The sequence below is a fragment of the Pseudopodoces humilis genome, chromosome 3, assembly GCF_049639895.1.
Source record: "Pseudopodoces humilis isolate 2021_Gansu_Grassland_sample_001 chromosome 3, ASM4963989v1, whole genome shotgun sequence".
NCBI lineage: Eukaryota > Metazoa > Chordata > Aves > Passeriformes > Paridae > Pseudopodoces > Pseudopodoces humilis.
The window spans coordinates 113,970,635-113,991,052 of NC_142202.1; the positions used below are offsets into that span (position 1 = coordinate 113,970,635).

At 53.4% G+C, this 20,418-nt stretch overlaps 2 protein-coding genes across 2 annotated transcripts in view; one reads left to right on the forward strand and one right to left on the reverse strand.

Annotated features, from left to right (window-relative positions):
• Positions 1-6,486, forward strand: part of PTK2B (protein tyrosine kinase 2 beta) — a 68,810-nt gene extending 62,324 nt beyond the window's left edge. The window contains exons 27-33 of the mRNA XM_088052639.1: positions 679-825; positions 2,659-2,694; positions 3,020-3,047; positions 3,230-3,276; positions 4,064-4,192; positions 5,186-5,266; positions 5,376-6,486. Coding sequence (XP_087908765.1) covers positions 679-825; positions 2,659-2,694; positions 3,020-3,047; positions 3,230-3,276; positions 4,064-4,192; positions 5,186-5,266; positions 5,376-5,582 — 675 coding nt within the window. The 3' untranslated portion in view covers positions 5,583-6,486. The remainder of the gene's footprint in view (positions 1-678; positions 826-2,658; positions 2,695-3,019; positions 3,048-3,229; positions 3,277-4,063; positions 4,193-5,185; positions 5,267-5,375) is intronic.
• A 3,918-nt stretch (positions 6,487-10,404) lies between these two features.
• Positions 10,405-18,909, reverse strand: CHRNA2 (cholinergic receptor nicotinic alpha 2 subunit). Its single transcript, XM_014261548.2, has 5 exons — positions 18,765-18,909; positions 17,302-17,346; positions 17,103-17,212; positions 12,973-14,074; positions 10,405-10,530 (listed from the first exon to the last, which is right to left on the reverse strand). Exons 2-5 carry the CDS (start codon positions 17,329-17,331, stop codon positions 10,405-10,407), a joined length of 1,368 nt encoding a protein of 455 aa, XP_014117023.2. The 5' UTR covers positions 17,332-17,346; positions 18,765-18,909.
• Positions 18,910-20,418: the final 1,509 nt, after the last annotated feature.

The following is a 20,418-nucleotide window of genomic DNA, read 5'->3' on the forward strand; positions in this document are numbered from 1 at the left end:
CCCATTCTTTCCCCACTCTTTCCCCATTTTTCCCTTTCCCCATCCTTTCCCCCATTCTTTCCCCATTTTTTTCCCACTTTTCCCCATTTTCCCCCCTTTTTCCCATCCTTTCCCATTCTTTTCCCACTTTTCCCATTCTTTCCCCACTCTTTCCCCTTTTTTCCCCATTCTTTCCCTTTCCCCATTCTTTCCCATTCTTTTTCCCATTCTTTTCCCATTCTTTTCCACATTTTTCCTCATTTTTTTCCTATTCTTTCCCCATCCTTTCCCCACTTTTCCCACTTTTCCCCATCCTTTCCCCATCATTTCCCCACTTTTCCCCCATTCTTTCCCCCATTCTTTTCCCCATTCTTTTCCCACTTTTCCCATTCTTTCCCCACTCTTTCCCCATTTTTCCCTTTTCCCATTCTTTTCCCCGTCCTTTCCCCATTTTTTTCCATTCTTTCACCATTCTTTCCCCCATTTTTTCCCCCTTTTCCCCATCCTTCTCCCACTTTTCCCCCATTCTTTCCCCATTCTTTTCCCCACTTTTCCCCATTCTTTTCCCCATTCTTTCCCCCCATTCATTCCCCATTCTTTCCCGCTTTTCCCCCGTTTTTCCCCACTCTTTCCCCTCTCTTTTCCCCCCTCTCCCCCCGTTTTTTCCCGGCCCTGACCCCGTCCCTGCCGCCGTTCCAGGAGGAGGATTTCCAGCGGCCGCGGAGCCGGGAGGAGGCGCAGGAGCTGCTGGAGCTGGAGCGGCTGCGGGTGGAGCGCGCCATGGAGCGCCAGCAGCGCCAGATGCTGGAGGACGAGCGCTGGCTGCGCCAGGAGGTCCAGAGCCTGGTGGGTCATTCCCAAAAATCCCAAATCCTTGGGATTCGCCCCTCCCTGGAGAGCCCCGGGCTGGGAAAAGATTCCCGCCCCATCCCCCCGCCCGTCCGGATGGCGGGTGGTTCCGCGGGTGGTTCCGGATTTTATTTGGATTCTTTGGGAATTCCAGCCCGGCCCTCTCCCAGATTGATTCCCGAATTCCTCACCCTTTTTCCCAGGGAATTCCCTCCATTCCCGGCTCTCTGGGGTTGGATCCAGCCCCATCCCGACTCCTGGCCAGGAAGGAATTTCGGGATCCGGGGGCTTTGCTGGGAATCTCGGGACTCCAGGAAGGGTCTCCCTTCCCTTTCCCATCCCTGAATTCCATAAAAATCCCTCGGGGTGGATCCTGAGAGTCCTCGATCCCAGAATCCCAGAATGGTTTGGGATGGGATTCATGGACCTTCAATCCCATCCCATTCCAATCCCAGGGTGATCCGGCCTTTCCTTGGGGATTGATCCCAGGGATTCTCCGGGAATTCCTTCCCAAGCTCCCAGCCCCAGCTCCCCTTTCCCAGTGGGAAGCCATTCCCTGGCTCCTGGCCCTGCGGCCCTTTCCCAAATCCCAGCTCTCCCGGAGCCCCTGGAGCCTCGGGAAGCGGCTCCCAGCATTCCCGGGATCCTTCCCTGATCCGGCTGCACATTCCCGGCTCTCCCAGCCCCGGGATTGGATCCAGCCCCATCCCGACTCCTCCTGGAGAAGGAATTTTGGGATCCAGGGGCTTCGCTGGGAATCTCGGGACTCCAGGAAGGGTCTCCCTTCCCTTTCCCATCCCTGAATTCCATAAAAATCCCTCGGGATGGATCCTGAGTGTCCTCGATCCCGGAATCCCGGGATGGTTTGGGATGGGATCCATGGACTTTCCATCCCATCCCATTCCAACCCCGATCCCAGGCTGCTCCAGCCTTTCCTTGGACACTCCCGGGGATCCAGAGGCAGCCGCAACTTCCCTGGGAATTCCATCCCGGCTTTCCCAGTGGGAAGCAGGAGGTGGAAGAACCATTCCTGCCTTTTCCATCCCACTTTTCCATGGAAAACCGGCTCCTCCCGCAGCCAAACCTTTCCCACCCCCACCAAACCCGGAGCAGCTCCGTGATCCAAAGGAATGTTTGGAATTCTGGGCCCTTTTAAAACATTTTAGTTCTGTTTTTTCGTATTTTGGGATTTTCAGGAAGCAAATTTGGGGTTCCTGGGGTGGAATTCCCTTTCCCATCCCACATTCCCGGATTTTGGGCTGCTCCTTTCCTGGGAAATGTTCCGTGGCTCTCACAGAAATGAGGAAAATCCATTTTTTCCTCTTTTTTCCTCATTTTTCCCTCATTTTTTTTTCCTCATTTTTTTCCTCAGTTTTCCCTCAGTTTTCCCTCATTATTTCCCCAGGTTTTTCCTCATTTTTTCCTCATTTTTCCTTAATTTTTCCCTCATTTTTTCCTCATTTTTCCTCTTTTTTCCTTACTTTTTCCTTATTTTTCCCCTCATTTTCCCTCATTTTTTTCCTTGTTTTTCCCTCATTTTTTCCCTCATTTTTTCCCTCGTTTTTTCCTCATTTTTCCTATTTTTTCCTCATTTTTCCTTCATTTTTCCTCATTTTTCCTTATTTTTCCCTCATTTTTCCCCTTTTTCCATTTTTTCCCCTTTTCCCTCATTTTTCCCCTTTTTCCCTCCTTTTCCCCTTTTCCCTCCTCTTCTTCCCCTTTTTCCTCTTTTTCCCCAATTTCTCCTCCTTTTCCTCCCCAATTTTTTCCCCCCCCCCCCCAAAATTTTTCCCCAAATTTTCCTCACTCCACCTTTTCCCCCTTTTCCAGGATCCCAAGGTTTTCCTGACCAGCAACATTCCTCCGGTGAGTGATCCCAGAGATCCCGGGAAATCCCTTCCCATTTTCCCGTTTTTTTGGGGTTTTTTTTCCGGGAAAATATCCCAAATATTTATTTATTTGTTTAATTAATTTTTAAAAAATTTTATTTTATTTTATTTTATTTTATTTATTTATTTATTTATTTTATTTATTTATTTATTTACCCAATTCTTTGGGAAAACCCTCCGGAAAACCGGGAAATCCCCGGTTGGGGTGGGGGGGGGGGTTGGTTGGCAATTGGATCCTTCCCAACATCCCGGATTTGACGCCTCCAATTCCCGATTTTTTTTTCCCCCCCCTTTTTTTCCAGCTGCTCCCGGAGAAGGAGACGGATTACAGTGAGTCGTTCCCGCCTCGGAATTCCCGCTTGGAATTGGCCGGGAATGAAATCCCGGGAATGAAATCCCGGGATCCCCGGCTTTTCCTGCCCGTGGGGTCGGGATGGGGCGGGGAGGTTGGATCCCGGGATTCCGCGGCATTCCCGCTTTTTCCTTGGGATGATTTTTCCCTTCCTCTCCAGCGCAATTCACGGGGCCCCCCCAGAAACCTCCGCGGCTCGGAGCTCAGGTGAGAGCCGGGATCCTCCTTTTCCCGCCTCCGGAATCCACCGGGATGGGAATTTTTCCCGCTTTTTCCCAGCTCCGGAGGGGCCTGGCGGGATCGGGATCCTGGCTGGGAAGAGCCTGAAGCTTCCCAAAAGAAATTCCGGAATGGTTTGGGTGGGAAGGGACCTCAAAGATCGTTCCAGGGACACCTCCCGCGATCCCAGGGTGATCCGGCCTTTCCTTGGGGATTGATCCCAGGGATTCTCCGGGAATTCCTTCCCAAGCTCCCAGCCCCAGCTCCCCTTTCCCAGTGGGAAGCCATTCCCTGGCTCCTGGCCCTGCGGCCCTTTCCCAAATCCCAGCTCTCCCGGAGCCCCTGGAGCCTCGGGAAGCGGCTCCCAGCATTCCCGGGATCCCTTTTCCCGATCTGGCTGCACATTCCCGGCTCTCCCAGCCTGGGATTGGATCCAGCCCCATCCCGACTCCTCCTGGAGAAGGAATTTCGGGATCCGGGGGCCTCACTGGGAATCTCGGGACTCCAGGAAGGGTCTCCCTTCCCTTTCCCATCCCTGAATCCCATAAAAATCCCCCGGGATGGATCCTGAGCGTCCTCGATCCCGGAATCCCGGGATGGTTTGGGATGGGATCCATGGACTTTCCATCCCATCCCATTCCAACCCCGATCCCAGGCTGCTCCAAGCCCCATCCCAGCTTTCCCACGGATCGGGAACCCCCGGGGTCGCCCATTCCCGGTTTGTTTTTATTTCCCGGGATCCGTCTGATCCCGCCGTGTCCCCGTTCCCGGCCAGCCCGCGGCGCAGCCGGAGCGCCGGGATGATCCGGTTTACGGGAACGTCACGGATCTGGTGCGGGCCGTGCTGCGGCTGAAGAACGAGATCGGCCTGGTGCCTCCCGACGGATACATCCTGGTGGTCAAGGTAGCCCCGGGATCATCCCGGAATTCCCCGGGAACAGGGAGAGGGAGGCGGGGGGCTCGGGATCCTGCCAAGGGGAACGGCCTGGGGGAGGAATTCCCGCTTTTCCAGCTCCTTCCTGGGATCTTGGGATGGGGGGGTGGGAGGAACCCCAGCATTCCCGGCTTCTCCTTGGATCCTGGGATCGGTGGTGGGAGAAATTCCCGCATTCCCAGCTTTTCCTTGGATCCTTGAATCAATTCCTGACTCCTCCATTGGATCCTGGGATCAATTCCGGGAGAGATTCCCACTTTTCCAGCTTTTCCTTGGATCCTTGAACCAATTCCCGGCTCCTCCCTGGGATCCTTGGATCAATGGCGGGAGAAATTCCGGAATTCCTGGTTTTTCCACTGGATCCTTGGATCAATGGTGGGAGCAATTCCCACTTTTCCAGCTTTTCCTTGGATCCTGGGATCAGTGGTGGGAACAATCCCAGCATTCCCGGCTCTTCCATTGGATCCTTGGATCAATGGTGGGAGCAATTCCCACTTTTCCAGCTTTTCCTTGGATCCTGGGAGCAATTCCCACATTTCCAGCTCCTCCATTGGATCCTGGAATCAATGGTGGGAGAAATTCCCACTTTTCCAGCTCCTCCATTGGATCCTGGGACCAACTGTGGGAGAAATTCCGGAATTCCTGGTTTCTCCACTGGATCCTTGGATCAATGGTGGGAGCAATTCCCACATTCCCGGCTCCTCCACTGGATCCTGGGAGCAATTCTGGGAGCAATTCCCACTTTTCCATCTCCTCCACTGGATCCCTGGATCAGTGCTGGGAGCAATTCCCGCATCCCCGGCTTTTCCTTGGGATCCTTGAGCCAATTCCCGGCTCCTCCCTTGGATTTCCCTCCCCTCTCCCGCTTGGAATCCTCCCCTCATCCTTCCCCAACCATTCCCACCGGGAATCCACCCGGATCCGAGCCCGGGATCCATCCCAACCCTTCCTCCCTTCCCGCAGGACATCGGCCTCTCCCTGCGGAAACTCATCGGGAGCGTTGACGAGATCCTTCCCGACCTCCCGCCCTCTTCCCGCACCGAGGTGGGAAATCCGGGAAATCCGGGAATAACGACGACACCGGGAGCGGGGAATTCCACCTTCCCCATCCCAAAAATTCCCCCCAAAAAAAACCCACACCCAATTCCCGCAGATCGAGGGCACCCAGAAGCTGCTGAACAAGGACCTGGCCAACCTGATCGGGAAGATGCGGCTGGCGCAGCAGAATTCCGGCACTTCCCTCCGCTCGGAATTCCAGCGGCAGATGCTGACGGCTTCCCACGCCCTGGCCGTGGACGCCAAGAACCTTCTGGATTCCGTGGATCAGGCCAAGCTCCGGGCCAATCCCGGCTCGGAGTGACGGAGGGAAGGCGGGAAAAGACAAACGGCGGTCGACGGAAGAAAAGGCGGGGCGGATCCGGGAGGATCCGTCGGATTCGCTGTCGTTTTTCCCTCTTCCCGCTTTTTTTGTCGCTCCCTGCTGCTCGTGTCTGTCGGTGTCGCGTTGCTCTTGGGGGGAGGCGTCCGTGTGTCCGTCCGTGTGTCCGTCCGGGGGGGTTTTCCCGGGAAAAAGAGGGGGTTTTCCCAGGGGAAAAAGAGAGGGGTTTTCCCAGGGGAAAAAGAGAGGGGTTTTCCCGGGAAAAAGAGAGGGGTTTTCCCGGGAAAAAGAGAGGGGTTTTCCCGGGAAAAAGAGAGGGGTTTTCCCATGAAAAAGAGAGGGGTTTTCCTGGGAAAAGAAGGGGTTTTCCTGGAAAAAGAGAGGGGTTTTCCCGGGAAAAAGAGAGGGGTTTTCCCGGGAAAAAGAGAGGGGTTTTCCCGGGAAAAAGAGAGGGGTTTTCCCGGGAAAAGAAGGGGTTTTCCTGGGAAAAGAAGGGGTTTTTCCTGGGAAAAGAGAGGGGTTTTCCCGGGAAAAAGAGAGGGGTTTTCCCAGGAAAAAGAGAGGGGTTTTCCCGGGAAAAGAAGGGGTTTTCCTGGGAAAAGAAGGGGTTTTTCCTGGGAAAAGAGAGGGGTTTTCCCGGGAAAAAGAGAGGGGTTTTCCCGGGAAAAAGAGAGGGACTTTCCCGGGAAAAAGAGAGGGGTTTTCCTGGGAAAAGAACGAGTTTTCCCCAGGAAAAGAAGGGGTTTTCCCAGGAGAAAAAGAGAGGTTTTCCCGGAAAAAGAAGGGGTTTTCCTGGGGGAAAAGAGAGGGGTTTTCCCGGGAAATGAAGGGGTTTTTCCTGGGAAAAGAGAGGGGTTTACCCGGGAAAAAGAGAGGGGTTTTCCTGTGAAAAGAGAGGGGTTTTCCTGGGAAAAGAAGGGGTTTTCCTGGAAAAAGAGAGGGGTTTACCCGGGAAAAAGAGAGGGGTTTTCCTGGGAAAAAGAGAGGGGTTTTCCTGGGAAAAGGAGGGGTTTTCCCAGGAAAGGGAGTGGGGCGGGGAGATCCTCAGATCCGTTCCCTGAGCGCGGGCGGCACGGCGGGAAAAGGAGACCCGAAGCGTGCCGGGAGCCCCGGGAGGGAAAACGGGAATTCCAACGGGGAATTCCAACCGGGGATTCCAACTGGGATTTCAAACCGGGATTTCAAACCAGGATTCCAATGAAAGTTCCAACTGGGATTCCAACCGGGATTTCCAACTGGGGATTCCAACTGGGATTCCCAACTGGGATTTCAAACCGGGGATTCCAGCTGAGAATTCCAATGAAAATTCCAATTGGGATGCCAACCGGGATTTCCAGCCAGGATTCCAACAAAAATTCCAACTGGGATTTCCAACCAGGATTTTCAACCGGGAATTCCAACTGAGATTCCAACTGGGATTTCCAATGGGGATTCCAACCGGGATTCCAACAAAAATTCCAGTTGGGATTTCCAACCGGGATTTCCAACCGGGATTTCCAACCGGGATCTCCAACAGGGAATTCCAACAGGGAATTCCAAGGGGCATTTATCCTGCGGCCTCCGTAGGGAAGAGTGGATTTAAGGCGCGGGAGCCGCTTCCGGAGCCTGCGGAATGCGGGGATGGACGGACGGGAATCCCTGGGGTGGGATGGGATGGGATGAAGCTGGAGAAGGACGCCTCTTCCAGCCGCGTTTTTCCCGAGTTTTCCGTCGGCTCCGTCGGGTTTGCGCTTCCGGTGGGGAGCCGGGCGCTTCGGGCTTTTCCCCAGCGTTTTTCCCGCAGTTTTTCCCAGTTTTATTCCCATAAACCAAAATCCTGCCAAATCCCGTCCTCTGGAATTTCCTTGGGAAGGGTTGGGATAGCGGGAATGGGATCGGGGTTCCCGCCCCCAGTGGGGCTTTCCCGGGAAAACAAAAAAGTTGGGATGAGTTTGGGGTGGCGGCTCCTCATTCCCAGGGTTTGAGGGAGCTGGGAAAACTCGGCCTGGGAAAAGGAGAAAAAAAGGAGGATCCCGAGGGAGCTGCTGCCTCTGGAATTCCCTGCCAGGCGGGATCGGGATCTGCTCCCAGAGAAGGAGGGATGGGATGAGAGGGAACGGCCCGGAGGTTTCTGGGATTTTTGGGAATAATTCCTGCGTGGGAAGGATTTTCCTCGTTCCCGGATGGATTCAAATCCGTGTGGATCCCGCAAAAACCAGGCTTGGCCTCGAAGGGCCGGAATCCATCTCTGAGAGATTTCCCTACCCAAAGAATTCCATAATTCCCAGATTTTCTCGGCACCCGGGAAAACCCAACCCCGCCCCGGAGCGGCCACGGCTTTCCCATCCAGGAGCTCCCGGATCTGGGATGAATTCCGGGATGAATTCCGGGATGAATTCCCGGATTTCACTCGGAAAAACCTTCCCGGAAAGTTTTCCCAGTCGGTTCTCCAGGAAGGAAAACAGACTGGGAAAAAAACCCCCACCAAATCCGGGTTTTTCTCCAAGCTTGGAAAAAAGGGAGGGGCCTGGAGGATTTGTGGGATCTGGGAATGAAAAGCTGGATTGCAGCTCCAGGAGATTCGGGATTTTGGGATCTGAGGTGGGATGGGGAGGATGGGGATGGATCCAGGAGCGCAGATTCCCGGTGCCGGAGATCCTGGGATCCGCGGGTTTTCCCCGATTCCGCGGGGAATTCCCGTGTGGGATGGGCTGGGAAGGAGCCGCTCGGTTCCGGGGGGTTGGAGACGGGAAATGCCGGGGTGGGGGGAGCGGGGATCCGCTGGGATCCGCTGGGATCCGCTGGGATCATGGGATCGTGTCCCTTCTGCACGGATCATCCACAGCGTTATCCCTGTTCCGGGATTTCCTGGGATTGTGGGATCACTGGATCATGGGATTATGGGATTTTGGGATTGTGGGATTATGGGATAACGGGATTATGGGATTGTGGGATTATGGGGTCATGTCCGTGTCCTTTCTGCATGCATCATCCGAAGTGTTATCCCTGTCCTGGGATTTCCTGGGATTATGGGATTACGGGATTATGGGATCATGTTGGTGTCCCTTCTGCACGGATCATCCACAGCGTTATCCCTGTCCCAGGATTTCCTGGGATTGTGGGATCGTGGGATCATGGGATCACGGGATCACAGGATTATGGGATTGTGGGATTTTGGGATCATGTTGGTGTCCCTTCTGCACGGATCATCCACAGCGTTATCCCTGTCCCAGGGTTTCCTGGGATTGTGGGATCGTGGGATCACGGGATTGTGGGATTTGGGGATCACGGGATTGTGGGATCGTGGGATGATGGGATCACAGGATTATGGGATTGTGGGATCATGGATCATGTCCATGTCCCTTCTGCACAGATCATCCGAAGCGTTATCCCTGTCCCACGATTTCCTGGGATTTTGGGATCATGGGATCGTGGGATCGTGTCCCTGTCCCTTCTGCACAGACCACCCACAGCGTCATTCCTGTCCCGTGATTTCCTGGGATTATGGGATCGTGTCCATATCCCTTCTTGATGGACAATCCACTGTCCCACAGTTCCCTGGGGCTTTGGGATCATGGGATTATGGGATCATGGAATTATGGGATCACGGAATCCGTGACTTGTCTGTATCCGTTCTGTGCAGACAATCCAAAGCGTTATCCCTGTCCCACGATTTCCTGGGATGGTGGAATCACGGGATTATGGGATCATGGGATCACGGGATTGTGTCCCTGTCCCTTCTGCACAGACCATCCACAGCGTCATTCCTGTCCCGTGATTTCCTGGGATTCTGGGATCACGGGATCATGGGATCATGGAATTATGGGATCATGGCCATATCCCTTCTGCACCATCTGAAGCGTTATCCCTGTCCCACGATTTCCTGGGATCATGGGATCACAGGATCATGGAATTATGGGATCGTGTCCCTGTCCCTTCTGCACGGACCATCCACAGCGTCATTCCTGTCCCGTGATTTCCTGGGATTTTGGGATCTTGGAATTATGGCATCGTGTCCATATCCCTTCTTCACGGCCAACCCACAGCCTTACCCCCATCCCACGAGTCCCTGGCATCTTGGGATCGTGGGATCTGGGATTCCCGCCATCCCGGGCACCACGGGATTCCGGGATCCGGGATTCCCGCCATCCCGGGCACCACGGGATTCCGGGATCCGGGATTCCCACCATCCTGGGCACCACGGGATTCCGGGATCCGGGATTCCCACCATCCCGGGCACCACGGGATTCCGGGATCCGGGATTCCCGTCATCCCGGGCACCACGGGATCCCGGGATCCGGGAACCCCGCCATCCCGGGCACCACGGGATTCCGGGATCCGGGATTCCCGTCATCCCGGGCACCACGGGATTCCGGGATCCGGGATTCCCACCATCCCGGGCACCACGGGATTCCGGGATCCGTGATTCCCACCATCCCAGGCACCACGGGATTCCGGGATCCGGGATTCCCGCCATCCCGGGCACCACGGGATTCCGGGATCCAGGATTCCCGCCATCCCGGGCACCACGGGATTCCCGGATCTGGGATTCCCACCATCCTGGGCACCACGGGATTCCGGGATCCAGGAATCCCGCCATCCCGGGCACCACGGGATTCCGGGATCCGGGATTCCCGCCATCCCGGGCACCACGGGATTCCGGGATCCCCGGATCCACCCCGGCCGTCCCCACCACCCCCGGTCCTCTCCCTTCCCCCACCCTCCATTCCCGCGGGAGCTTTTCCAGGGCTCCGCGTCCTTCCCGGCCGTTATTCCCGATATTCCCGATATTCCCGATATTCCCGTCGTTATTCCCGGCGGGATCCTAGATCATCCCGGCCATGTAGGGCGGCAGGAAGAGCCCCACGGTGCCCAGCAGGCAGACGATGATGAAGATCCAGAGGAAGATCCGGTCGATCACCATGGCAACGTATTTCCAGTCTTCCTTCACCTGCCGCCGGTGGGAAAAAATTCCATCGGGAATCCCTTCCCGGGAATCCCTTCCCGGGAATCTCCTGGGGGTAGGAGAGCGCCCAGAACTTCCCGGGAATCTTCCTGGCTTGGGAAAATCGGGAGTTTTCCCAGGAATCCTTGGGGAGCTGATCCAAGATTTGGGAAAAGGGCGGGAGAGGGATCCCCGGCATTCCCGAAGGGAGCGGGAGCTGGAGGAACCCTGGAGGGACCCGGGAATCCGCCTGGAGGTGGGAGGTGGATCACGGATCTTCTCCCGGATTTTGGGGTCCTCAGGAATCAAACCTGGATCCCCGAACTGGTCATTCCCATTTTTTTGGGATCTCAGGAATCAAACCTGGATCCTGGAAATGCCCTTCCCCCATTTTTGGGGTCCTTGGGAATCAAACCTGGATCCCAGAACTTTCCTATCCCAATTTTGGGACCTCCAGACCTATCCACAAATCCCAGAACTTTCCCAACTTTGGGATCTCCACTCCCATCCTCAAATCCCAGAATTTACCCATTTTTGGAGATCTCCATCCCCATCCCCAAATCCCTGAATTCCCCAGTTTTTGGGGATATCCAGTCCCATCCACGAATCCCAGAACTTCCTCAATTTTAGGGATCTCCAGCCCCATCCACAGATCCCAGAACTTCCCTTCCCATTTTTGGATCCTCAGGAACCAACCATGGATCCCAGAACTTCCCAATTTGGGGATCTCCAGCCCTATCCACGATTCCCAGAACTTTCCCATCCCAATTTTGGGATCTCCAGCCCCACCCGTGGATTCCAGAACTTCCCCAATTTTGGGATCTCCAGACCCATCCACAAATCCCAGAATTCCCCAATTTTTGGGGATTTCCATCCCCATCCCCAAATCCCAGAATTCCCCAATTTTTGGGGATCTCCACCCCCATCCCCAAATCCCAGAATTCCCCGATTTTACAGAGCTCCACTTCCATCCCCAAATCCCAGAAGTTCCCCAATTTTTGGGGATATCCAGTCCCATCCACGAATCCCAGAACTTCCCCAATTTTAGGGATCTCCAGCCCCATCCCTGGATCCCAAAACCTCCCCATCCCAATTTTGGGATCTCCAGCCCCACCCGTGAATCCCAAAACTGCCCTTCCCATCCCTGGATCCTCAGGAACCAACCGTGGATCCCAGAACTTCCCAATTTGGGGATCTCCAGCCCTATCCATGAATCCCAGAACTTCCCCAATTTTGGGATCCCCATCCCCAAATCCCAGAATTCCCCAATTTTTGGGGATCTCCATCCCCATCCCCAAATCCCAGAATTCCCCAATTTTTGGGGATCTCCATCCCCATCCCCAAATCCCAGAACTTCCCCAATTTTTGGGGATCTCCACCCCCATCCCTAAATCCCAGAATTCCCCAATTTTTGGGGATCTCCAGACCCATCCCCAAATCCCAGAACTTCCCCAATTTTGGGATTTCCACCCCCATCCCCAAATCCCAGAACTTCCCCAGTTTTGGGATCTTCAGACCCATCCCCAAATCCCAGAACTTCCCCAATTTTGGGATTTCTACCCCCATCCCCAAATCCCAGAATTCCCCAATTTTTGGGGATCTCCATCCCCATCCCCAAATCCCAGAACTTCCCCAATTTTGGGATCTCCATCCCCATCCCCAAATCCAGAACTTCCCCAATTTTGGGATCTCCAGACCCATCCCCAAATCCCAGAATTCCCCAATTTTGGGATCTCCAGACCCATCCCCAAATCCCAGAACTTCCCCAATTTTTGGGGATCTCCATCCCCATCCCCAAATCCCAGAATTCCCCAATTTTTGGGGATCTCCATCCCCATCCCCAAATCCCAGAATTCCCCAATTTTGGGATCTCCAGACCCATCCCCAAATCCCAGAATTCCCCAATTTTGGGATCTCCATCCCCATCCCCAAATCCCAGAATTCCCCAATTTTGGGATCTCCAGACCCATCCCCAAATCCCAGAACTTCCCCAATTTTGGGATCTCCATCCCCATCCCCAAATCCCAGAATTCCCCAATTTTTCAGGATCTCCATCCCCATCCCCAAATCCCAGAATTCCCCAATTTTTGGGGATCTCCAGACCCATCCCCAAATCCCAGAACTTCCCCAATTTTGGGATTTCCACCCCCATCCCCAAATCCCAGAACTTCCCCAGTTTTGGGATCTCCAGACCCATCCCCAAATCCCAGAATTCCCCAATTTTTGGGGATCTCCACCCCCATCCCCAAATCCCAGAATTCCCCAATTTTTGGGGATTTCCATCCCCATCCCCAAATCCCAGAATTCCCCAATTTTTGGGGATCTCCACCCCCATCCCCAAATCCCAGAATTCCCCGATTTTACAGAACTCCACTTCCATCCCCAAATCCCAGAACTTCCCCAATTTTCGGGATCTCCATCCCCAAATCCCCGGATCCCGGAACTCACGGAGCAGTCGGCGTCCTCGGCCCGCAGGTGATCCGCGATGTACTGCACCCCTTCCAGCGCCTTCAGGATCCGGGGAGACAGCGCCAAGCCCCGCTGCGAGCCTTCCTCCTCCTCCTCCTCCTCCTCCTCCTCCTCCTTCTTCCCCTTGGACGAGCCGAGCCCCGCCGAGCCCCCGGAGCCTTTCCCGGCTGGGTTGTAGCGGAATTGCCTTTCCCGGGATTCCACGGGGCGGCCGGGATAACTCTTCTCCTCCTCTTCCTCTTCTTCCTCTTCCTCCTCCTCCTCCTCCTCCTCCTCCTCCTCCTCCTCCTCCTCATCCACGTCGGTCTCCAGCCAGCAGCGGGAGGCGCTCAGCCCGCTCCCGGCCGGCTCGTACCGCCCCCCGCCCCCTTCGGCCGGCACCGGCCTCCTCATGAGGATGCGGGGCGGCAGCAGCTCCAGGAAGAGGCGGCGCACCCAGCGCGGCATGGCGTGCGTGCCCGGCGAGCGGTGGTGCACGTTGAGCACGAAGACGGTGATGATGATGGAGAGGGTGACGAAGATCATGGTGAAGAGCAGGTACTCGCCGATCAGCGGGATGACCAGCGAGGTGGAGGGGATGATCTCGGTGATGAGCAGCAGGAAGACGGTGAGGGAGAGCAGGACGGAGATGCAGAGCGTGATCTTCTCGCCGCAGTCCGAGGGCAGGTAGAAGACCAGGACGGTGAGGCAGGAGATGAGGAGGCACGGGATGATGAGGTTGATGGTGTAGAAGAGCGGCAGGCGGCGGATGACGAAGCAGAAGGTGATGTCCGGGTAGATCTCCGTGCAGCAGTCGTACTTCTTGGAGTTGTAGGTGCCGGTGGCGTCGATGATGGCCCACTCGCCGCTCTCCCAGTAGTCCTTGAGGTCCACCTGGTGGTCCATGTTCTCCAGGTCGATCTTGGCCTTGTCGTAGGTCCAGGAGCCGAACTTCATCTTGCAGTTCTGCTGGTCGAAGGGGAAGAAGGTGACGTCGATGCTGCAGGAGCTCTTGTAGATGGCCGGCGGCACCCAGGTGACCGTGCCGTCCCACAGCAGCTGCGCCTTGGTCATGTGCGTCACCGCGAACTCGCCGTCGGCGCTGGAAAACAACGGGAATGACGCGATTGGGATAATGGGATAACTAATGGGATAATGGGATAATGGGATAATGGGATAATGGGATAATGGGATAATGGGATAATGGGATATGGGATAATGGGATATGGGATATGGGATAATGGGATAATGGGATATGGGATAATGGGATAATGGGATAACGGGATAACGGGATAACGGGATAACGGGATAATGGGATATGGGATAATGGGATAATGGGATGGAGGTGCCGTCCCACAGCAGCTGTGCCTTGGTCATGTGCGTCACCGCGAACTCGCCGTCGGCGCTGGAAAACAACGGGAATGACGGGATTGGGAATGGGATAACTAATGGGATAATGGGATAATGGGATAATGGGATAATGGGATAATGGGATAATGGGATAATGGGATAATGGGATAATGGGATAATGGGATAATGGGATAACGGGATAACGGGATAATGGGATAATGGGATAACGGGATAACGGGATAATGGGATATGGGATATGGGATAATGGGATAATGGGATAATGGGATAACGGGATAACGGGATATGGGATAATGGAATATGGGATATGGGATAATGGGATGGAGGTGCCGTCCCACAGCAGCTGTGCCTTGGTCATGTGCGTCACCGCGAACTCACCGTCGGCGCTGGAAAACAACGGGAATGACGCGATTGGGAATGGGATAACTAATGGGATAATGGGATAACGGGATAATGGGATAATGGGATATGGGATAATGGGATATGGGATAATGGGGTAATGGGGTAATGGGATATGGGATAATGGGATAATGGGATAATGGGATAATGGGATAATGGGATAATGGGATATGGGATAATGGGATAATGGGATAATGGGATAATGGGATATGGGATAATGGGATATGGGATATGGGATAATGGGGTAATGGGATAACGGATAATGGGATATGGGATAATGGGATAACGGGATAACGGGATAACGGGATAATGGGATAATGGGATATGGGATAATGGGATAATGGGATAATGGGATATGGGATAATGGGATAATGGGATAATGGGATAATGGGATAATGGGATAATGGGATAACGGGATAATGGGATATGGGATAATGGGATAATGGGATAACGGATAATGGGATATGGGATAATGGGATAATGGGATAATGGGATAATGGGATAACAGGATATGGGATAATGGGATAATGGGATAATGGGATAACGGGATAATGGGATAATGGGATAATGGGATAACGGGATAACGGGATAACGGGATAACGGGATAATGGGATAATAGGATATGGGATAATGGGATAATGGGATAACGGGATAACGGGATAATGGGATAATGGGATAATGGGATAATGGGATAACGGGATATGGGATAATGGGATATGGGATAATGGGATAATGGGATGGAGGTGCCGTCCCACAGCAGCTGCGCCTTGGTCATGTGCGTCACCGCGAACTCGCCGTCGGCGCTGGAAAACAACGGGAATGACGCGATTGGGAATGGGATAATGGGATAATGGGATAATGGGATAATGGGATAATGGGATAATGGGATATGGGATAATGGGATATGGGATAATGGGATAATGGGATAATGGGATAACGGGATAACGGGATAACGGGATAATGGGATATGGGATAATGGGATATGGGATAATGGGATAATGGGATAACGGGATAATGGGATAATGGGATAATGGGATAACGGGATAACGGGATAACGGGATAATGGGATATGGGATAATGGGATATGGGATAATGGGATAATGGGATAATGGGATAACGGGATAACGGGATAACGGGATAATGGGATAATGGGATAATGGGATAACGGGATAACGGGATAACGGAATAACGGGATAACGGGATAACGGGATAATGGGATAATGGGATAATGGGATAACGGGATATGGGATAATGGGATATGGGATAATGGGATGGAGGTGACGTCCCACAGCAGCTGCGCCTTGGTCATGTGCGTCACCGCGAACTCGCCGTCGGCGCTGGAAAACAACGGGAATGACGCGATTGGGAATGGGATAACTAATGGGATAATGGGATAATGGGATAATGGGATAATGGGATAATGGGATAACGGGATATGGGATAATGGGATATGGGATAATGGGATATGGGATATGGGATAATGGGGTAATGGGATAATGGGATAATGGGATAATGGGATAATGGGATATGGGATAATGGGATAATGGGATATGGGATAACGGGATAATGGGATAATGGGATAATGGCATAATGGGATATGGGATATGGGATAATGGGATAATGGGATAATGGGATAATGGCATAATGGGATAATGGATAATGGGATAATGGCATAATGGGATGGAGGTGCCGTCCCACAGCAGCTGCGCCTTGGTCATGTGCGTCACCGCGAACTCGCCGTCGGCGCTGGAAAACAACGGGAATGACGGGATTGGGAATGGGATAATGGGATAATGGGATAATGGGATAATGGGATAATAGGATAATGGGATAATGGGATAATGGGATATGGGATAATGGGATATGGGATAATGGGATAATGGGATATGGGATATGGGATAATGGGATAATGGGATAATGGGATAATGGGATAACAGGATGGGATGGGATGGGATAACGGGATGGGATAACGGGATGGGATAACGGGATGGAATAATGGGATGGGATAACGGGATAATGGGATAATGGGATGGAGATGCCTTGGAAGAACAGATGCACATTGGTCACGTGCATCACCATTAACAGGGAATGGGAGAGGGAACGGGATAACGGGAATGGGAACAGGAATGGGATAATGGGAATGGGAGTGGGAATGGGATAATGGGAATGGGAGCGGGAATGGGATAATGGGAATGGGAGCGGGAAGGGACTCAGGGAAGGGAAGGGATTTTGGGAAGGGATTTCAGGAAGGGATTTTGGGAAGGGATTTCGGGACAGGACTCAGGGAAGAGATTTTGGGAAGGGATTTCAGGACGGGATTTTGGGAATTCCCAGGAATGGGCCGGGCCGGCAGCGTGTCCCACTTGTTGTAGAGGACGATATCCGGGATCCAGATCATCTCGGAGGGCACGCGGATGGAGGTGACATTGTCGTACTCGGCCGGATCCCAGCGCAGTTTGTAGTCGCTCCATTCCTGCCGGGACACCCGGAGCGAATCCATGGGGACATTCCCGGGAATTCCATTTGGAATCCGGGATTTTGGGATTTTGGAAAGGCTCCTACCTGCTTCAGCCAGACGTTGGTGGTCATCATCTGGTTCTTCTCATCCTGCGCTGGGAAAAACGGGATCAGCCGGGAGATCCCGAGGGATCGACCCGAAATCCGGGATTCCAGCGGGATCGGCTGCTGAGGCCAGCCCGGGAATGAGATTTCCTGGGAATTCTGGGCAGCCGGGAATGAGATTTCCTGGGAATTGTGGTCGGCAGAGGGCAGCAGGGAATGGATTTCCTGGGAATTGTGGGCAGCAGGGAATGGATTTCCTGGGAATTGTGGGCAGCAGGGAATGGATTTCCCGGGAGTTCTGGGCAGCAGGGAATGGATTTCCTGGGAATTGTGGGCAGCAGGGAATGGATTTCCTGGGAATTGTGGTTGGCAGGGAATGGATTTCCTGGGAATTGTGGGCAGCAGGGAATGGATTTCCTGGGAATTGTGGGCAGCAGGGAATGGATTTCCTGGGAATTGTGGGCAGCAGGGAATGGATTTCCTGGGAATTGTGGTTGGCAGGGAATGGATTTCCTGGGAATTGTGGTTGGCAGGGAATGGATTTCCTGGGAATTGTGGTTGGCAGGGAATGGATTTTGGCAGGGAAGGGCTGGGCCGGAGGGGAGAGGAAAGGGCTGGGAGAGGGAAACGGGAGGGAGGGGTGGGGAGAGGGGGAGAGAGGGAGAGAGGGATTGGGAGAGAGGGATTGGGATAAGGGATCGAGGGATTGGGATCGAGGGATTGGGATAAGGGATCGAGGGATTGGGATAAGGGATAGAGGGATTGGGATCGAGGGATTGGGATAAGGGATCGAGGGATTGGGATAAGGGATAGAGGGATTGGGATCGAGGGATTGGGATATGGGATAGAGGGATTGGGATAGGGGATGGAGGGATTGGGATATGGGATAGAGGGATTGGGATTTGGGATGGAGGGATTGGGATAGAGGGAGAGAGGGATTGGGATGGGGAGGGGGATTGGGAAATGGGAGAGAGGGATTGGGATAGGGAATAGAGGGATAAATGGATAGGGGAGAGAGGGATTGGGATGGGGAGAGGGATTGGGATAGAGGGAGAGAGGGATAAAGGGATCGGGATGGGGGATGGAGGGTGGGACATGAGGGGACAGAGGGATAACGGGATAACGGGATACAGGATAATGGGATAGGGGATAACGGGATAACAACGGGATAATGGGATACGGGATACGGAATATGGGATAATGGGATAACGGGATAATGGGATAACGGGATAATGGGATAATGGGATATGGGATACAGGATACGGGATAACTGGACAACAGGATACAGGATACGGGATATGGGATAATGGGATAACGGGATAACGGGATACAGGACACAGATCCCATCCACAGAAACCCCAGAGCTCCCTGGGATCCCGGAAGGCGCCGGGCCTGGATCGGGATCACCCTTAAGGACCCATCCCGGAATTCTGGGATCCCCCGGAATCCCGGGAATTACGCACCACGTCGATGAGCTGGGCGATGGAGAGCCCGAAGCGGACGATGACGACGTCGGAAGTGTTGGGAACGGGCCGGGACCAGCGGTTGTATCCCGAAAAAAGGCGCTTGAAGAGCCGGTCCTCGGCGTGGCTCCGGCGCTGGCCCGCGGCTGTGCCGGGAATTCCGGGATTTAGGGATCCGATCCATCCCGGATCCATCTCCCGGTCCCCCCCATCCCATCTCCCTGATGGTGGCACCGGTTTGGGAACATTCCCGAGGTTTGGGATGGGAACATTCCCGAGGGTTGGGATGGGAACATTCCCGAGGGTTGGGATGGGAACATTCCCGAGGGTTGGGATGGGAACATTCCCGAGGGTTGGGATGGGAACATTCCCGAGGTTTATTACATTTGGGATGGGAACATTCCCGAGGTTTGGGATGGGAAAAAAGGATGGAAAAAAGATGGGAAAAGGATGGAAAATGGGGGGGGGAAAGGGGTGGAAAAAGAAGGGGAAAAGGGATGGAAAAGGATGGGAAAGGGACGGGAAAAGGGATGGGAAGTGGGGGGGAAAGGGATTGAAAAGGGATGGAAAAAAATTGGGAAAGGGATGGAAAAAATGATGGAAAAGGGATGGAAAAAGGGGTGGAAAAGGGATGGGAAAATGATGGGAAAAGGATGGAAAATGGGGTGGGAAAGGGGGAAAAGCAGGGATGGGAAAGGGATGGAAAAGAGGTGGGAAAAATATGGGAAAAGGGTGGAGAAAGAATGGAAAAAGGGATGGAAAAAGATGGGAAAATGGATGGAAAAGGGGGGGGAAGGGGGGGAAAAGGGGTGGAAAAAGAATGGGAAAAGGGTTGGAAAAGGGATGGAAAAAAGGGATGGAAAAGGGTGGGAAAAAGAGGTGGAAAAAGAATAGGAAATGGATGGAAAATGGGGAGAAAGGAATGGAAAAAAGATGGGAAAAGGATGGAAAAAAGGGGTGGAAAAAGAGGGGGGAAGGGGCAGAAAGGGGTGGGAAAATGGGTGGGAAAAGGATGGAAAAAAGGATGGAAAAAATGATGGGAAAGGGATGGAAAAAGGGTGGGAAAAGGACGGAAAAGGGACGGGAAAATGATGGGAAAAGGGATGGAAAAGGGGTGGGGAAAAGAGGTGGAAAAGGATGGAAAAAGGGGTGGGAAAGGGTGTGGGAAAGGGGGAAAAACAGGGATGGGAAAGAGGTGGGAAAAATATGGGAAAAGGGATGGAAAAAGGGGTGGAAAATGTATGGAAAAGCGGGGGAAGGGATGGGAAAAATATGGGGAAATGGGTGGAAAAAGGGATGGAAAAGGATGGAAAAAGGGATGGAAAAAAAGATGGGAAAAGGATGGAAAAAAGGGGTGGGAAAGGGAGGGAAAAGGGTGGAAAAAGGAGGGGAAAAAGGATGGAAAAGGATGGGAAAGGGATGGGAAAAAGGGGAAACAAAATAGGAAAAGGGATGGAAAAGGGATGGGAAAAAAGATGGGAAAGGGATGGAAGAAATTAGGGATAAGGGATGGGAAAAGGATGGAAAAGGGATGGGAAAAATATGGGAAAAGAGGTGGGAAAGGGAGGGGAAAAGGGTTGGAAAAAGAATGGAAAAAGGGATAGAAAGGGATGGAAAAGGGGTGGGAAAATATGGGAAAAGGGTGGAAAAATGG

Coding starts and splice junctions, on each gene's coding strand:
- CHRNA2 (XM_014261548.2), bottom strand. CDS start 17,331: ATGATGACCACCAACGTCTGGCTGAAGCAG. Junction 17,213..17,301: donor CCAACGTCTGGCTGAAGCAG/GTAGGAGCCTTT, acceptor GTGTCCCGGCAG/GAATGGAGCGACTACAAACT. Junction 14,075..17,102: donor GATATCGTCCTCTACAACAA/GTGGGACACGCT, acceptor GTTGTTTTCCAG/CGCCGACGGCGAGTTCGCGG.